An 18,715-nucleotide genomic window follows, 5' to 3' on the forward strand; every position below is an offset into this window, starting at 1 on the left:
CCCCCCCCCCCCCCCCAAAAAAAAATCACTTGTGTGTTTTTAAATACGATACAATTGCAACATGCTTTTTGCTAGGCTCTTGTGTTTAATTTCCACTTGAAAGCACATGTCAGTGCATGCATTCGTGCTTTTGAATATAAAGCCATTTTAAAAAGCCAATGCAACTTTTAAATACCCCTTGCAGACCGAAGTCTGCACTGCTCCTCATGCCTGCTCTTTATTCGGATACTGCATGGAGTATTTCTGTATGGGGGCCATTCAAAGATTTGGTCCTCCTTTGCATCCCCAGCACTTTAGATCAGTGTAGTCTTTTATCACCATTAGCTATTTTTAAGCACTAAACAGTCCGAGGTTAGAGGAGCCAGTAGGGATCCCTGCTGAGATGCAATTGTAATTTAAAAACACTGTCAAGTCCTGAGAGGCTGTGCTGCTACACAGCACCTCATACATCTGTAATAGAAACTAAATTTCTTTAGAGACTCTCTTGTATTTTTTGATGCATTGCCATGTCATATTCAATTGATAAAGCTTTCTAGAGATGGGGCTCGCTTATGTGCTTAGTGTAAGCTTCCTCGAATACTACTTTGTACACTTCGAGCGCCATGAGCGTTTAATTTCACTCTGAATTCACATCAGATTATTGGAGAATTGAGCAGCTCCGTGTGTGTTTGTGTCTGTGCTGAGGTGGAGGAGTGAATCCTAAATGGAACCAGTCCCATGTGGTATTATGAACAGCAGGCAGAGTGACCTTTGAACCAACATATGATGCTTTAATATTGCATTGGAGCCATCAGCAGACGTTAGGCTGCTTATACACCTGTTTGTGCGCCATGGCTTTATTACTTTATTTACAATAAATTGAAAGCAACAGATTATCTAAATGCTGAATGTTTTCTGGACAGTTTTTAGTTGCACTTGCTTGTTCAGGGACTGTGGATTATGTTCCATGTGTTATTGGGAGTGAAATCAGTGCAGAGGCAGCATGTATTTCAAATGATAGTGTAGGAGGAGGATTAATAATTTATATCATAAGAAAGTCTTTTGAGAACTGGAAATGGTGAATGCTTCTGTGTTAAGGCTGCTCGTGAATAACAAAGTCCTTGAACTTGCTTATCTGTGTGTTTGTTTAGAATAATTTCATATATCAAAAACTCCCCAGCAAATTTCATACTTTTTAAACCTATGTACAAATTTAGTTTAGTTCCTGAGTGTGTGTGTTGCCTGATGTCACAGGCCTATAGGTACTGTCCAGACATAATGGATGACGCTTGCCCTCTCCTCTCACCTGTCTTGTCACCCTAACCTGCCTGCAGGGCCAACACATGTTTCCTTGTAAATGTGGAGCTCACAACAGCTGCCTCAATGCATCACTGAATTAGCTCATATTCATATTTACATATTCATACGGCTCTTTACATATTCAGATACTAAAAAGAGGGCTCCCGGATGGACTTGTATCGGATTAAAGCAGACTGAAGTCATACTAACAGTATCACAGCTGCAGCTTTTGCTTAGAGCATTGATCATCATGTTATTTACTCAATTCAATAAACTATACATTTATTATGTAATTAATCTCGCTCTCTTGGTTTCACAAAGTAAGGTTAGAGTCAGTTTTGGTCAGCTGTTTGACAAAAGATAATTAAAAACACTGACCACTGTATATCTGCTTTTATCAAATATATTAGGCGTTTGTCTCGCTTTGTTCCACAGAATACGTTTATTTCAGTAATTTGTGACTGTGTGTCTGTTTAAGGTTATTATTCTTTTGATTTAGACTCGGCCACACCGTGTTGCAGTTAGATTAGATGCACAGAACTTGTTGAAGGAAAAGTAGAGACTGCTAGTAGAGTCTAAGAGACCGGAGAAAAATGTGATTTGTCTACAGAGCGAAGTGTTTTCCTTGTATAGTTGAGAGCAATGAGACAATACAAGGGTGTAGGTTACACCGAACCAATTGGTGCTCCAAGGAAGAAGAGAGGAATGTGTATTGATGAGTGCATTTTGATTGTTATATGAGCTGCTTCCTTGTGTAGCTCCTGCAGTAACTTTTGCTGCTGTGAGTATTCTTGGGGAATGTTGCGCCATTACATTCCTAAAATAATTCACATACAGTATCTTAGTATACAGTTTATTTTTTAACACCATATTTAATAGGTTTTGTTAGCAATCTGGTGTCATTTTGAGTGACGCTCAGCTGCAACAGCGGATCAACCTCACTCAGCCAAAAGAGACAGTATCTTCATTATCATCTTTTAAATCTTTTAACTAGGAGCATTCATCACAGCATCTAAAGAAGCTGTGATGAAGGCTCCTAACTTACTGAATGTGCCGCAACGCTGTCAGTGTTTCAGGTGCTGGAGGGTTTTTATTAGCTTCTGGTATTGCAGTACTCTCATATTGCCGCTGGTAATGATGATCTGTTGACTTCAGTTAGGAGTTGTCAGTTTGGTACAGTTGCTGCGTGTAACCTGGTGTGTACAGATGTGCAGTGGTAGGCTTTGACACCTAAAAAAATTTAAGAAGAAAAAGCAAATGCTCACATATATATTGCAAAACGCTTCTGTTGTCAGCCACCTGAAGAGAGTGTGTGTGTGTGTGTGTGCGTGTGTGTATGTATGTATGTGTATGTGTGTGTGTGTGTGTGTGTGTGTATGTATATATATATATACACTCTTCAGTGTTCCAATTTACAAGCTCAAGTATGCACTTAATTGTGTTTGTGACCCTGTGCAAAACGCTCTGTGTATGTGTGTGTGTGTGTGTGTGTGTGTGTGTGTGTACAGTGTTTTTATTTCCTTTAAAGCCTTGAAATGAAGGCTCGAATCCAACCTGTTTGTTCAGAAGTACAACATAAAACAAACATGTACTTTTCACACCTATGTGGATTCCTCCACACAGCCAAGGCCAGACATTTAATTTTAGACATTTTGTATGAAGGAAACATGTTAATAATAATAATAATAATATAAATCAAGGAAGAATTGGTGCCCTTGCGACCAAAGAAATTAATTACTCTCCACACTTTTTTTTCTCTAGTGTTTTATTGAATTAAATTTTATCAGGGGGTAATACAGCAGCTTCAATATTAATGTCACCTTATTATTTAGTAACTGGAACCTCTTTGAAATACGCACTGATGAATCCGGCATCTTAATTAAAGGTGCCATTCACAAAAATATTTAATAGCTTGATCAAACATCTCATTTTTAAAAGCACGTTCTTAGTTACCAAAAGAATTCAGCTCCCTGCATTTGTTTTCTAATCCTCTGGGTTTGTTTACAGACATATTTGTGCGATTTCAAGTGTTACTGAATTTGTTTTGGAAAAGGACTTCAACTTCAAGTTAATCAGTTTGTTTTGAACATGGGGTTCTTTACATCCTCTACTCCTCCTCTGGCTCCTCCCACGTATTTGCATGCAGTTTAATGGGGATCTTCAGGTCTGAATGCATGGTTTTGATTCTACACAGATGGCTCTGCCATCTGCATTTTAGCCTTTTGAATGAAGCATAAAGAGCTGCGCACTAACATAGGCAGAAACACTGCACTAAAAGTAAAGAAACCCTTGATTTACCCTCGGCACCCTTTGGCTGACTGTGCTTTCATTCAGATATGTCAACAGTCAATTAATGCAGCTTTTCGTCAGCTGCTTTGGGTGCATCCGCACAAATTTGTTAGTTTTCTCACTTGAAATAAAGGATACAGTATAAATATTGAGGCTACGTGCCTGAAGTTGTTAACCAGTTTGGCAACAGAGCACACAGAAGAGAAGTGTGAATGTCTTTTATCAGCATACAGAGCATCTCTCTGAACAGAGAACAGGTTCATATGAAGTCTTAACATAGAAAACAAATGATTCTTTCTAAAGTTTGGATTATTTCTTGTAAGTTACATGTTATTGTCCTCATTACCTGCTGTGGGAGGAGGCTCTGGTGATAACAGAACTGTCAGCTATGTCAATATAATCTCTTATCACCAATCATTATAAATCTCTCTCCTCTGCCTGTTTCGTGGAGAAGGTGTTTTTATGAGTGAAAATCAAACAATGAAAATGAACAAGTTATCAGACAGTTAGACTCTGAGGTCAGAGGGCATTTACAGGTGAGTCTGTTGACAGGTAACGTCACAGAGTCAAGCTTGCTGCTGGTAGAAAGGGAGAGGAGTAAATGTGTGTGTGTGTGTGTGTTTGTGTGAGCGTAGAAGCTTGTGTGCGCACGTGTGTGTGTGACAGTGTGTGGATTAACCCATGGCTAAAGCCATGCGTGTTTACATGCCTGTTGACACTGATTTGTTTTGACAAAGGAACTGCCATAACAAAGCCAAGCAAATATAAACAGTGTGTGCAGTGGGAATAAGCTTTAGTGAAACAGCTTCGCAAGATCACAGGTGTCTCAAACAGGCATCCACTCTCATTCACCTTTTAAGTGAAACATCTCTACATTCACACCCGTTCACCAGTGGTGTCAGATCTATACTGCTTTTATATGATGATATAAATATTTAATATTTAGGAAATAATATTTTGTGTTTTTATCCTGTTACACTTGTGTTACACTCAGTTCACCACTGAATATATAAATTATGAATGCTAAACATTTTTATTCTTTTCTGAAAGACATAGAATGTAAATGAAAGTAGACACAGCAACGGGCTCTTCCTTATCCTCCTCCATCACTTCCTCTCTGCATACTTTACCTCTCCCTGCCCCTGCTCCCGCTGCTGAATTATTGAAACGAAGACATGAAAGTTAATTTGCTAACTGTCTGTGCTTTAGCTGGCTAAACTCAGCTGAGATGCCCTTGTCTCTTGAGGCGAGCGAAGGAAAGGGAAGGCTGGATGGGGCAGCCTGGGGCTAAATGTCAGGTGTGTTACCTGGGGACGTGGCAGTGGGAGAAGTCTCCTTGATGTTTGGACATGGAGCAAAGTACTAGTTAGGCCGCATGAGGTTAGGGCCAGGGAAGGAAAGAAGATCCGAAATTGTGCAGTAGATTTGTTTTTGCCTCCACTACAGTCCCACCAAGTTAGTATATGGTGGAAAAACAGTTACAAATGATCTTAAGATGGGGGAGCGTGAGAGATAGTGTTAACTCTCATGAACCTTCATATCCAGTCAGCAGTCAAAGCGCAGGTCAAATGCTCTTCCTCCCACTCAGATGGATCTCCTGCTTCTCATCATGTCATCGGCATCAACTTGCTTAATTTCTCAATTATATTTCGTCTAGGCGACTTCAGCCGAGGTAGGAGAGAGTCAAATGTGTAGCAGAGGAAATGCAAGAAGTGGAGTGGATTGCGTGGTTGTGGTTTGTCTTTGTAAGCATCTCATCTTTTATTCCTGAGTGACATATGTAACTGGTGCAGGGTTCACAGGGAAGGAATTCAGGCTTACAGTATCCACAGAGGAAAAAGTTGAGGCCCTGACCTTCAGTTTCCCTCTGACACAGCTCTCCTGTACAGTACAATCCCCATGTCTCCTTTATCTGCCTGGCCTTCCTCGGGCTCTTCTCCATCAGCTTGCAAAAAAAGTTTCCTCCTCAGCCGAGTTACACTTACTGCTTCTGACAGAGTAACAAAAGGTGTCCCCCGAAGCCTGGATTGAATGAATGTTTTTAAATAATGCATTGCAGCCAGAGCAGGTGCCCATCGCCAGGGCATAGAGCCCCTCAGATCACACCAGGCTCTGCCATGAAAATTTCATTGCAGCAGTGCTCATGGGAATCTCTGTTCGATCTTGTACAGTGCAGACGGGGTGCATAGGAGCTGACGTCTGCCGCTGGGTATTTCACAGCGCAAAGACGGCCTAATTTTTACATTTTAGCCCAACGGACCCCCTCACTTTACCCAGAACCCGGGAAACTTAAATATACCCTGACTGTTGGAGCAAAAATGAGGATGGATGGTTTCGCCAGCATTACAGTGAATGACCAAAGAATCACAATCACAAAATACCCATAAAATCAAGGAAACCATTTCAGTTTGTTTTACTTACTAAGGTGCATTTAATCTCTGACTATCCGGCTGAGAGAAGAGAGGACCTGATGAAAATGTTGAGACACTCATCTGCGTTTGCTTTATTTATTACCATGCGCTCACAGCATTTAAGGTATATAAGCAGCAGTGAGATATACGTAGACTTACTGTGCCTTACTGCTAGAGGTTTTTGGGGCCATATACCATGAATGTATTAAGCACATATGGATAATGCATTTACCAGTCGCGTATGTTGAAAAAGCCTCCATGGGGTTCCTCTTGCTCTCCCTGAAAACACAGTTAAAATGAATATAGATATGGCAGAAATGGACAGTGCTCTTCTTTTACCAATGACTTACAGGTATCTACTTAGGAAACTAAAGTGCATTAGTGCATTATATTTTACTGCCAATTTTTTTTTACATAGAAATTTTTGTTATACTGCCATTATTTTTAAAAGCATGATGTGTGTTTATATGTTATTTGCTAAATTGATATACATGTATAAATTGCAACTTAGTTTTTTTTTTTTTGGTCAGACAACACGTAATTAAACATGATATACTTGTTCCTAAACACAACATGGATCAGTTTCACTTAACAGTACCTGGGCAGTCACTCCATTTGAGATCAATATTAAACATTTATAACAAGCAGTTTGCTTCTTCTTGTGACGCTTGCTTCTCACGGTCATTTTCTGCACACGCAATCTGTGAGCAGGCCTTTAGTAGTGACGCCTCGTTACAGAAACACTGACCACCCCTCCTTCAGCACATCCACTCAACAAACACATTCACACACTCTAATGAAAAACTCTGTTGAACTATAAATCCTTTTTTTTTATGGTGTGTTTACACTACGTATCTGAAATGGGTGTTGATACAGTTGTATCTGATGTAAGAGTGAGAAATAGAAGAGGCGATAGCATCTAGTGTCTAATGCTAGTTGAAACTGGTTTGGACCAGCTGCAGTAGATAATTTTCTTTTAGCAGATGGTTGTCAAGACATTGCAGTGAAATTCAGTGATATCTTTGAGAAGATAAAGAGTCAGGTTGTCCAACTCTGGCCTGGCTCATTATTGATTCATTCACTATCATCCAGCATCAATGCACACATCATAACTCTGTGTCTGCTTTGGCCTTGACGCATTTGGTCAGCCTGAAAAAAGTTGCTCATTGTACACAAAAGCACAGCAGCTCCCCTCTACTCTTTTTCAGACCTGGAAACAATTGCATACAGACGATTGCCGGATGTCATGTCCAAAACATTGTGTTGCTTCTTTGTGCTGTCAAGAGGGCAAAGGTTGTTTTTGTCCCGATCTGGTCAGAGTGAGAGGTCCGTGTGCGTCTTTCTGCAGGTTCATGTGTAGTCCAATGAGAATATCTGAGATCCTCATGATGACTTTGTTGCAGATAGAGAAGAAGACAAAATTGATGTTGTGATTAAGTTTTTCCTCAGTTGAGTTTTGAGTCTGGCAATGAATAATTACAAGTAGCAAGGATGAGTCAGCTGTTGAGAGAAAGAGAGCAATGATCAAGTCCCTCCAAAATATCACACTCTGAAGTGATATGGAGATGGTTTGATTTTAATGGATCAGTTTCAGAGCAGTCTTTTGTGGACTTTCTTCCCTTTTTGCTTCATCAGTTTAAAACAGCCCTTTTTTCAGTCAGACTTTGAATTTAAGTAGTTAATAGACTTTTTTCAACATTTGGGAAATGTGCTGATTTGCTGTCTTGCTGAGAGTCAGATGAGAAGATCAATACAGCCAGGAGACAGTTAGCTTAGCTTAGCATAAAGACTGAAAACATAGGGAAACTGCTAGCCTGACTCTGTCTGAAGATGTCTGAAGAGAGAACAAAATGTACCTAGCACCTCTCAAGCTCACTAATTAACACATTATATTATGTGTGCTATTCATATAAAAACCTAAGGGTAAAAATGACATATTGTGCTTTTACGAGGGGTTTTATGTTGGACTATTTCTTTGCTGGAAGCAGTGACTTCCTGGAGTCTTTTCATCTTGTTGCTAGGCAACTAGACTTTTACTTGCTATATGAAAACATTAATTTTACTCTTTGGATCAACATTGCACATCAACTGAATGCCTCTCTGTTCATAGAGGAAGTAAAAATGTGTTTAATTCTTGGTCACAATTTTGAGCAGTGGAAAACTTTTGCATGACTTGTTAAAAATTATATAATAGTAAGAAACTACTAGTAATAGTAGAAATTAGTAGTATTGTTATTATAGATAAGTATTTTTTGTTCTCCCGTTGACTAAAATGTTCAGCCTGCCAATAGAGTACATTCACCATATTTCTTCTTTCAACTACAGTTTTCACCTTGTGTGTGAAATAGAGGCTGTGCTGTGACACTATAGACATTAGAAAGAAAGCCGTTTTAGGAAGAAAGGTTAAATATGAAGATGCAAAGTATATTGTTTAGTGCAAAAATATTTAAAAGTTGATGAAGACGTGTTTTTGCTGTTAACACTAAATCAAATGGCTCCTTGTGATGTGAAAGGCTTGTTTGTGGAACCAAACCAACTGAGAGTCAACACCAAACTCCGGCCCTTTGCTACTTGTAGCAGTTCTTGCGGTTGTTATAGCATCTTGTTGATGCCCAACAGTTCTCACTATTGCCCCTATATTTGAACTAGGGCTGTGTGATATTGACAAAAATGTTTATTTTTGATATTTTAAGGGATTTTGTCGATAACGATAATTGGACCACATTTTGCATCATTCAAAAAATGTGTTAGTAAAAGTCTAAAATTGTACTAGCTTGCTGTAGTTAATAGGATATTAATTGTTGCTTACTAATGACATTAATGGAAACAGGTCTTATTTATTTTATTGAGCATTCAAGTAAAAACAAGAAAATCCTCAGTGCAAGTATGACTCAAGCATTTCAGTGACAGATGACAGATATATTAGCCTTGAGTTCTGTCATAGCTGTAATATCTTTGTAGTCATTGTAGCGGTGTTTGACCTGGAGTTTGTTTTTGTGCTGGTACCTTGGCTGGTTTAGGTCAGTTGTGGACAGCTGACTCCCGAAGCTTTTCATACTCTTGAAATTCTGTCTGGTAGTAAGTTTGTGGTCTTTAACAGTAACAGATTTCCGACAAAGATTTGCAGATTGACGTGTTTTAAGCAACATCCATCTTTTTAAAGCCAAACCACCTCCATGTGAGTGATATTGATCCACAGCTAGCTATCCAAACGACTTAGATTGTGAGGCTGGTGGTATCAGTGTTTTACCTCCTGGCGCCGTTTGTTCACTCATTTTTAACTTCAGCCATGAATGTTTTTTTGACAAGGTGTGTCTGAAAGTTTCTTTACAAAGTGAGTGACGTAGCTTATTCGATTATGTCTGCTCACACATCGTTAAAACAACAGTTAAGATGTTATAGTAGACGATACATATCGCACACTCCTAATTTGAACTGTATTTGAGTTTAATGGACCAAACCAGAGCTAAAATGTGAGTTCTTGACTTTACACATGTCAGGATGCACGATTTAACTCCAGTGTTGCTTTGTGTCTGCTGGTTATGTTATAAGTTCTGTAACAACTTGATAGTCATAATAATTTGAGGGCTATGTTTCTGTGAGTCTGTTTAGGAATCTTTCATCATCAAAAATTAATTACAATCTATTGTTTAGCCAATTTTCCACCCTTATATCTGATGCATAGATTGACATCCTCATATGTGTGACACCTACAAATAACAGGAATCCAACAGCGTGGCGACATCTGAAAGTCCAACTTCAGCCACGTCTAGAGACATTTTTCGTCTCCTCTGTCCATGTTTCTCTCTGTGTCTAAGCTGTTTTGTTTTCAGCCTCTGTGCCTCAACAGCAGAGTTCCTGAAACCACAGGGATATGGCTGCGTGCCACAGAGGCTCTTTAGCTCAGAGCTGCAGAGCTTTACATCACACATTTACAGGCCCTCCACAGTGTATATGATCTTCATACTGTAAAATCTTGTTTATCCAAGCTTCATCTAAAATGACACAGTGATGATTTTCTGCCAATTGTGCACATTTGTTGGGTTTAAGCTGACTGGCTACTTGCAATGAAACAGCTAGGGATGAAGAGCTTATTTTTTAATTTTGAAATAATCATTCAAATGAATGCTGTTTGAGAGTGAAATGAGGAGGTTTAAGGAGCAAATGGACTGCAAAAGATGTGGTATCAACAATGACATATTTGTCTCTCTCTCTCTCTTTCTGTTTTCCAGGTTAGCTTTATATGTGTACGAGTACTTGCTGCACGTCGGCGCACAGAAATCAGCACAGACCTTCCTGTCAGAGGTAAGATGTTCTTTCAGTTTGACTTCCTGTGCCTTAAGGCTGACTGTGTGATTCCCCCTCTATTGTATGACCAGGGATGGAATTCACATTATTAGTTGTTCTGGGTTCAAGCAGCTGTTGAGCAATCTTACTTAAAGCTCTGGACATTGAAAGCTGTGACAATATTACTACGTTAATGAGCCAAGATTTGTGGGGGGTTTCTGACTGTTTATTAATTTGGGACAATGTAAACATGGTATCGGTTGGGCTACTTAATATGATTACCCGCCCTTCATTATTAGCTCTAATTTGTAATCATAAAGACTCTATAATTAGAGCAGTTTGACATATTGTGAACATGTGTTGTTGCTCGCTTTCTGCTATGACATTTAAGAAGCAAAGCCAGTTAAATCGAGTGTACCTTTTACATTGGAAAGCATTTGTCCCAGGTCTGCTAGGCTTGTATTAGTCTCATTTTAGGCCCCTGAACTATTGAAGAGGTAAGGTCTCTAGTGTGTTGCATTGTCTTCCTTATTAGACATCCTTCCTGCTAATGGTCCCATGTCCAGGTCGTCTCCTGTACAACACCTCTCCAGCCCACTTGCTTTATTCAGCTTCACTTAATACACTCCCCAACACTGAGAGGGCTTTGATGGCAAGCAAAGGCAGGTCCACATCATTCAACTTTTAATACTGACATCATTTATCTATCATTTCATAAGGTGAGCTTAATGTAGAGTCACGTAGAGATACTGTTGTGCATGCATAAGCTCATGCATGCTGCACAACCAGAAGTGAGAGTCTTGTGAGCTACACAGATTCAACAAGCAGTTCAAATGTCCATCTGTTGGAGTGCTAGCAACAGGCTTTGATGAAGTAAGATATTTGTTTAATCTGTACTAAAACTGAAGTATAAAACAATAAGTTGTGGTTTTATGGGGTTGATGTACTGGACTATTTCTTGGTTGGTCACAGTAACTTCCTTGAGTTTTCGTCTTCACCAGCTGTAGCTTCATATTTACAGTACACACTTGAGTTATCAATTTTCTCATATAACTCTCAGTAAGAAAGCAAATAAGTTTTTTTTAAATGTCAAACTGTTACTTTGAGTGGCCCGGTGGTTAGCACTGTCGCCTCGCAGCAAGAAGGTCGTGGCTCCAACCCCCCCCACCACCCTGTACGCAGGATAAGCGGTTGAGGATGGATGGATAGAACTATTACTTTAATGGAGTAATGTTGATAGAGCTTCTGCAACTGTCACTATCAGATGATAATGCCCTCATTATAGTCAATAGTTAAAAAGCAGTATATCTCTTCCAGTTGTGTTGAAAAGGTTTCAGATGTTTAGAGTAAAAAACATCAAATGCAAACGTAGTGGAAAATACCTTAAAAGGAGCAGATACCTGCCCCAAATCACCGTTGCTGGGACAAAGATGTATCAATCAGACAGAAATCGGTTGCCTTTGCTAATAGCGTGCAAGCAGGCGGGCAGCAGGGCGGGCAGGGCTGCTGGAGGCTGGCCCAGCTGCCAACAACCACGAGCAGACTTCTAAAATATGAAGCAAGGATGGTGGGAGCAGCACAGAGGATTAAGTGGTCGGGCTGCAGAGAGCCTTGCTCATTGCAGAGCCCTCGTGGGGAGTGTTATTGGTGAGCTGCTGGAAAAGGGTGAAGTTCTGGGTCTCAGACAACCGGAGGCAGACACACACAGACCCACGCACACTTACACGGCCTCAAACAGGAATTAAAACAACATCTGCACAGACAGGGATTAAAACAACATACACGCAGACACACACAAACAATCCATGTCCACAAGGCATGCATGCTAAGACTGCTAAGTCAATTTGACGCCAGTTGTCTCAAATTTTGCGCCTGCAACAGTATATTGCTTAATGATTTTGTTTATTTCAACCGCAGCATTGTTTGTATTAAGTTGTCTTATATGGTCAGAGTCAGTGTATTTGGATTAGACTCACAGAAATGAGTACATAGCCTAGCAAGCACAGCGGCTTCACCTTTGACATTTTCCCCTTCGTATACCTCTAGCAGTAGTGTTGTGGGAATTCTAACGAGTAAATGAAGAAAAGTTGCCAATAGACTTGATTTGTTAGACTCGTCTGCATCACTCAATATTCAATTACCATGTTAGCACTTATTAACATTCTCCAGATCTTTCTTGAAGCACACAAAACCTGATCACCCACCCCTTGCTTTGATTTTCCCTGTGTTTCTTACTTTGATGAGCTGCCTTTTTTCTTTCTGTTCCTCTCTATGTCCTCCTTCTTACTCTCCTCACTGTTTAGTGCCTCCTTGTTTCCCCCTTGTTCTCCTGCTTGTTTCTCCACCGAGGCAGGAGAGCGCTCAGTGGACTGCAGCTTAAACACAAGCAGATGAAGAAAATATCTTCACCGTTTTGACAACACAAACAAATTGAGGAACACATTCATGAAAACAGAAGGGACATAAAAAATGCACTGCACATACAGACATGCTGCGAATCGCACGCAACAGAACTAAGCGTCAAAGTCCATTCTTGACTTTGTAAACTGTAGTTCAAAATTAGGAGATGCAGTTAAAGATCTGGGCCCGTATTTATCAAGCTTCTCAGAATTACTCATAAGAACACTGCTAAGAACTGACTTAAGGGTAAAAAAAAAATAGCTGTGCCTAAAAGTTAGTTATCAAGCATCATAGTCCTAATTTGAGTGAAGTGTGGGACTAAATCTTAAGTGTCAGTCTTAGTGCTGATTTACGACACTTTGCTGTGCCGCAAACAGGATTTCGGACGACAATGTAGCCAAGGACCAATCACTGACCAATCACTGACCAATCACCTTCTTTAAGAATATTCTCAGATAAATTCAGATAATAAATTATGACATAGGCCTACACATTAATAAATGAAAGATCAAAAAAGTTTATCTTTATATGACCGCCATCAATGCGCCTACTACTCCTGTGAAGCCGGCTACTTGCGTGAACTGTGTTTGCTTCTGTCGGATTACAGGGGTGTTGTTGGGAAGTCGATGAAACACGTGACATTGTGTGGAGCTTTAGCCTAAGTGCTATAATTGTTTCCATGACTGTTCGGCTTATTGATGTTTGTGACGGCCAAAATCATCAGCATTGCTGCGTTTGTCCTGTGGTAAAGAAACAAAGTGTCAGCACAACCTTCAGTTTAGCTGAAAAGACATTACTGCGTAAAGTCAGTGATGAGATGATGTCCCTCACCAAGTCGCTGACAAAGTTTATGCCTGCGCTGTCCGACCCCGTCTTATTAACTGCGCGTCGTCAGAATTCTTCCTCTCCTCTCCGCATGTCTCTGTCTCCACAGTGCCATCACAAGCCCTACTGGCAACTCCTAACCACTTGAGAGACCTCTGGAGCTGTCTTAAATAACTGGGAGAGTAAGAGTAAGAGTGATTCTTAGCTTTAAGAAATTTGATAACTTGCTTTTATTCTTAAGTTTAAAAGTAGGAGTAAATTTCATGAATTCTCAGCACTTAAGCACTAAATTGCACTAAAATGGCACTTTGAGAAGCTTGATAAATACTGGCCCTGGTCTGGGGAAAGCTAGTAAGTGAACTAGGACTGCGACTAACAATTATTGTCATTATTGATTAATCTGCCAAGTAACTTTATTAGAATGATATCAGAAAATAGTAAAAGAAATGGCCGTTATAGTTTCTCATAACCCAAGGAGAATTATTCAGAAGGAATATGTATGGAGATGTATTTTTTTTTTCTTGCACCAGCAGTCTAAAACCCACAGAGATGCAGTTTTGTAATATAAATGACAAAGAAAAGCTGAAAACATGGAGTGTTTGGCATTTTTACTTGATTGTAAAAACAGTTCATTTTCTGTCCATCGACCAATCGATAACTTAACGAATTAAGATTGTTTCATTTCCACTAAAAACTCATAAACACTAGAAAAGAGAAGGCTAGCGTTACTGTAGGTGAAAAGCCAGTACCTTCAATAATGTCTGAATAATGAATCAAACTAAAATAAACACTGTTTTTATTGTCATTTGACAAATTATCAACTTTAGGATGTCATTCTAAGTGCATCCCACAAACTCTTATTGTTTTGTACAATTTGCAGCATGTCCCTATTTGACTCCGTTTTGTATATTTAAAGCGTATTTATTTAAAAACAAATCGGTGAATATGTTGCTTAGTTTTCTTGCGATTTATTTATTAGGGTTTTTTTTTTTTCTAAATCCACTAAATGTGTTGTTTAAGGGGTGAAGATGTTTTCTTTGCAATGCGGTAAGATCTCTCAATCTCGGCGCCTATGTACCTCACAGTCTCTTTCTCATACACACACAGAAAAACACACAGGAATATTTCAATAGATAAGGGACTTCTATCCTCGCAGGTAGACTGAAGGTACACACACACACACACACACACACACACACACACACACAAGCATACATCTGCTCAGTGCCATCTAATGAGAGCGCATTCACCTGGACTCTCCTGCCTCAATTAGCCTCTGTTACTCTTCAGTGAGGAACACACACACACACACACACACACACACACACACACACACACACACACACACACACACACATTTATAGTATACACACAATTCACTTCTGTCCCCGAGAGGACTTTGCCTCTCTATGCTCTCCCGCACAGTGCACCACTCAGCTCTTTAGCAGCATTAAATCAACAGGCCCAACCCACATATGGCACATCACATCACCATGAACTGCTCTGGGAAATCTATCGAATAGACACTCAAATGGAAATCTGAGGCTTGGATATGTTTTTTTATATTATACATACTGTATAGAAGAAATAGACTAATCTTGCTGCTGTCATGCTGTCCTCACAGACTCTGGTGAATTATGTGTGTATGCAGCGAACGTGTGTGTCTGTGTGTGCAGAGTTATGTCAGTAGGAGTGTGTGAAGCAGGCAGCGGGTCTGTTATCTCTCCCTGTATCTTATCTTGGTGTCCAGATACAGGCAGGAGCTCTGCTGGTGTGTGAGGGCAGTGGAGAGGGCCGCTGCTTCAAGACAGTAACAGTTTCTTATCCACAAACTCCGCACTGCACTGCACTTTACTGAGCTGCCCGTTGGCCTATTTTTCTGTCCGACTATCGCTCCCGTCTGTCTGAAGTTGGAAGGACAGTTGAGCAAAATGATTACATTATGCATAAAACATGCTGGAGTGTCAAATTTTTCATTTCCCCTCCTCTGTCTTCTCATTCCTCTCTTACACTTCTCTCTTGCTCTCAGATCCGATGGGAGAAGAACATCACACTTGGGGAACCTCCAGGATTTTTACACTCATGGTGGTGGTATGTATACCTTGATCATCTCACCCTTTTCTCTCTCTTGACCACACACACACACAACAGCTCACATTCATACTGTAGAAGTACTCTTCATGGTCTGAAAGAATGTGCAGGGGTGGCGAGGGGCAGTAATTGTAGGGAATGCTAAGTGCATCATCTCACATATGTTTAAGTGCTGTACTACGGGAAACCCTCTGATTGACAACTGAGCTTACTTGCCTTGCTCTGTCATTTAAGCTGGACTGTTTTGTTTTTTTAAACTTCACGTTGAAGTATGCACTCTCCAAATCAGTGAGAGGAGCCTATAGCGGTGGTTTTCAAAGTTTGACGCTGAAGTTTTGCAACTACTGATCCCACAGTGCTTTTGGGATGTAAACAGGAAGTATAATGGCGCCATGGATTCAGTGAGTTATGCTGTGTTCTACAATTTGGGCATTGCCCTATATTAGTTTACATTTTGGCAAATTGGCATCAGTAAATGTATGCTGAATTAGCTGTTAGCAGTTTGTGTTTGCAGTGTAACTATCACTAGATTACTTTGATACTGAGAAAACTCTCTGATATGTTTCTCGCGCAAATTCAGCAGTCACAGGGAAAATATTTTTCCTGTGATTTTTAAGCTGATTTATGCGTGTGATGGACATCGCAAATATTGATATCCCCAGAAAATGTAAGTCACACTCTTGAACAAAATCTTACGACCGGGGGAAACATTGCAAGTACTCGCATTTCGCGTTGGTGGATCATAACCGGGTTGTAAGTACTGCTTCAAAATGCCAAAAGAAGAAACAGGAGCAAGAGACCAAAAATAGAGAGTAGGCAATTTATTGAAAACTGCATTTAAACTCAAACAGGCTGTTCATCAGCTGATCAAAAGTTTGAGACCATAGGCATAAAAAGGTAAAATCTGCACCAAAATATGGCTTTTGTGTCATTGATCTTCAGGCAGTCACACTGTCATGATCTCCTGATGGCAAAGGCAAAAAGGCTTTCTCTCGTTGAACGTGGCAGGATTGTTGAGCTGCACAAGCAAGGCCTCTCGCAACGCGCCATCGCTGCCAAGGTTGGACGCAGTAAGACAGTCATTTTACATTTCTTAAAAGATCCTGAGAGTTATGGGACAAAAAAGTCAAGTGGTAGACCCAAAAAAATTTCACCTGCACTGAGCCGCAGGATCCGACAGGTTGTCCGTGAAGACACAGGTCGATCCTCGACCCAAATTAAGGCACTTACTGATGCTGACTGTAGCCCAATAACCATAAGACGTCTTCTGCGAGAGAAGGGCTTCAAGAACAAAAAACGTCTTCAAAGGCCACGTCTCCTCCCACGCCACAAACTTGCCCGTTTGGAATTTGCAAGGGAGCACCAAACATGGGACGTTGAAAGGTGGAAGAAAATTTTATTTTATGACGAGAAACAATTTAACCTGGACGGTCCTGATGGCTTCCAACGTTACTGGCATGTCAAGGAGATCCCACCAGAGATGTTTTCTACGCGGCACAGTGGAGGAGGCTCCATCATGATTTGGGGTGCTTTTTCCTTCAGTGGGAAAATGGAGCTTAAGTTGTCCATGGGCGTCAAACAGCGACTGGCTATGTGGACATGTTGCAGCGGGCATCCCTCTTGACTGAGGGCCCCCGTCTGTGCGGTAATGACTGGGTCTTTCAACAGGACAACGCTGCAATTCAATTGCCCGCCAATTGCCCGCCTGACGAAGGAGAATAACGTTGCTCTTTTCGACCATCCTGCGTGTTTTCCTGATCTAAATCCCATTGAGAACATTTGGGGATGGATGGCAAGGGAAGTTTACAAAAACGGACGTCAGTTCCAGACCGTGGATGCCCTTCGTGAAGCCATCTTCACCACATGGAGCAACTTTCTCAGCAGCAATTACATTGATTTCGGCAAATATAGACTATATTCAGATTATTGTTGTTTAGAATTGGAAACACTTTTTCTTATATTTATTATTATTTGCATAAAGCTTATTACCATGTCCTTCTATTTTTAAAAATGGGCTGTGAAGAAGAGTTGGTGCTGAGGATGTGGAGTAGAACTGGATCATATGATGATGGGCCTCATTCAGTATAAGATTTTTTGCTGTGTGTGATTTGTCAGTTCCTGTGCTCCAAAATGATTTCACACAAAATTCCCCACCAGTGACCACTCTAATGAAATCATCATCTGTGGAAATGAGATGAATCTTCAGTGCGGGACTATCCCCCCTGCTGGTGCGGCGGTTGGTGTGTATTTACTGTCACATGTACATCAGAGCGTTTCCACTTCAACAATATTCAATACAATGCTGCAGACATTGCGTTGCATTTTTTTCTATTCTACTGTGATTGCAGAGATGTATGCAATGAGTTTGCAGCGCGGTGTCTTTTTTTGCTTTTTTTTAAACCCCAAAAAAACAAACAAACATGTAACTAGCTTTCTACGCTACGTACGCTTTGTACGCTAAGCAGCTAAACCAACCTGCTCTCACTTCCCTGACTTCTCAAGTCATCACATTTGGATACATGGTCAAGAGCCCTTGGTATCAGTATGTAACGCAGTGGGAAGGCACTGGGGGAAACCCTGCAGTGCCATTTGGGAATACTGAAGGTAAGTGTAGCATATAAAAAACAGAAAATGGGGGTGCCAGAAACTGGACTTTCACCCAGGACACTGGTGATTGTTTCCCGTGTGAAACAAAAAGATTTTCGAGTTTACAGAAGCTGCTTAAGTTACATAACATTATGTAACTTGCGTAAGTTAATTAATTAGAAAGTAATGTAGTTATTTTAACCCAAACCATGATGTTTTCCTAAACCATTTCATTTGTTGCCTAAAACTAATCAAATTGAACCTAAACCATAGACGTGGAAGTGGACATAGTCACTGCAATGTCACCCATTGGTTTGTGGACAGCGGTTTTGAAGTCTCGAGTTTGGCATTTCAGTTAACGCCATCTTGATTTTTTTGCAACCAGGCCCCGGATGTGCTTGGTTAGCAAGGTGCAACCATAATTCACGTTAACTGTGATTTTACCACATAGGTTGCTAATAAAATGTACTTATTAAGTGCACTACGTGTCTCAGCCAGGTTAAAGTCACAAATGATGCTACTGCAGCCCCTGCTTGACTGTATGAAGG

At 40.5% G+C, this 18,715-nt stretch overlaps 1 protein-coding gene across 4 annotated transcripts in view; it reads left to right on the forward strand.

Annotated features, from left to right (window-relative positions):
- The window catches only part of ssbp4 (single stranded DNA binding protein 4), a 105,104-nt gene that overhangs the window by 972 nt on the left and 85,417 nt on the right, over window positions 1-18,715 (forward strand). For 3 of the 4 annotated variants that reach the window (XM_046048564.1, XM_046048567.1, XM_046048565.1), the window contains exons 2-3: window positions 10,211-10,283; window positions 15,520-15,581. In XM_046048564.1, the coding sequence (XP_045904520.1) occupies window positions 10,211-10,283; window positions 15,520-15,581 (135 nt within the window). Of the gene's footprint in view, window positions 1-9,048; window positions 9,157-10,210; window positions 10,284-15,519; window positions 15,582-18,715 lie in introns of those variants that run through there. The other variant, XM_046048566.1, reaches the window with a different exon arrangement.

This window comes from Micropterus dolomieu, linkage group LG05 (genome assembly GCF_021292245.1).
Source record: "Micropterus dolomieu isolate WLL.071019.BEF.003 ecotype Adirondacks linkage group LG05, ASM2129224v1, whole genome shotgun sequence".
In the NCBI taxonomy this organism is placed as follows: Eukaryota; Metazoa; Chordata; class Actinopteri; order Centrarchiformes; family Centrarchidae; genus Micropterus; species Micropterus dolomieu.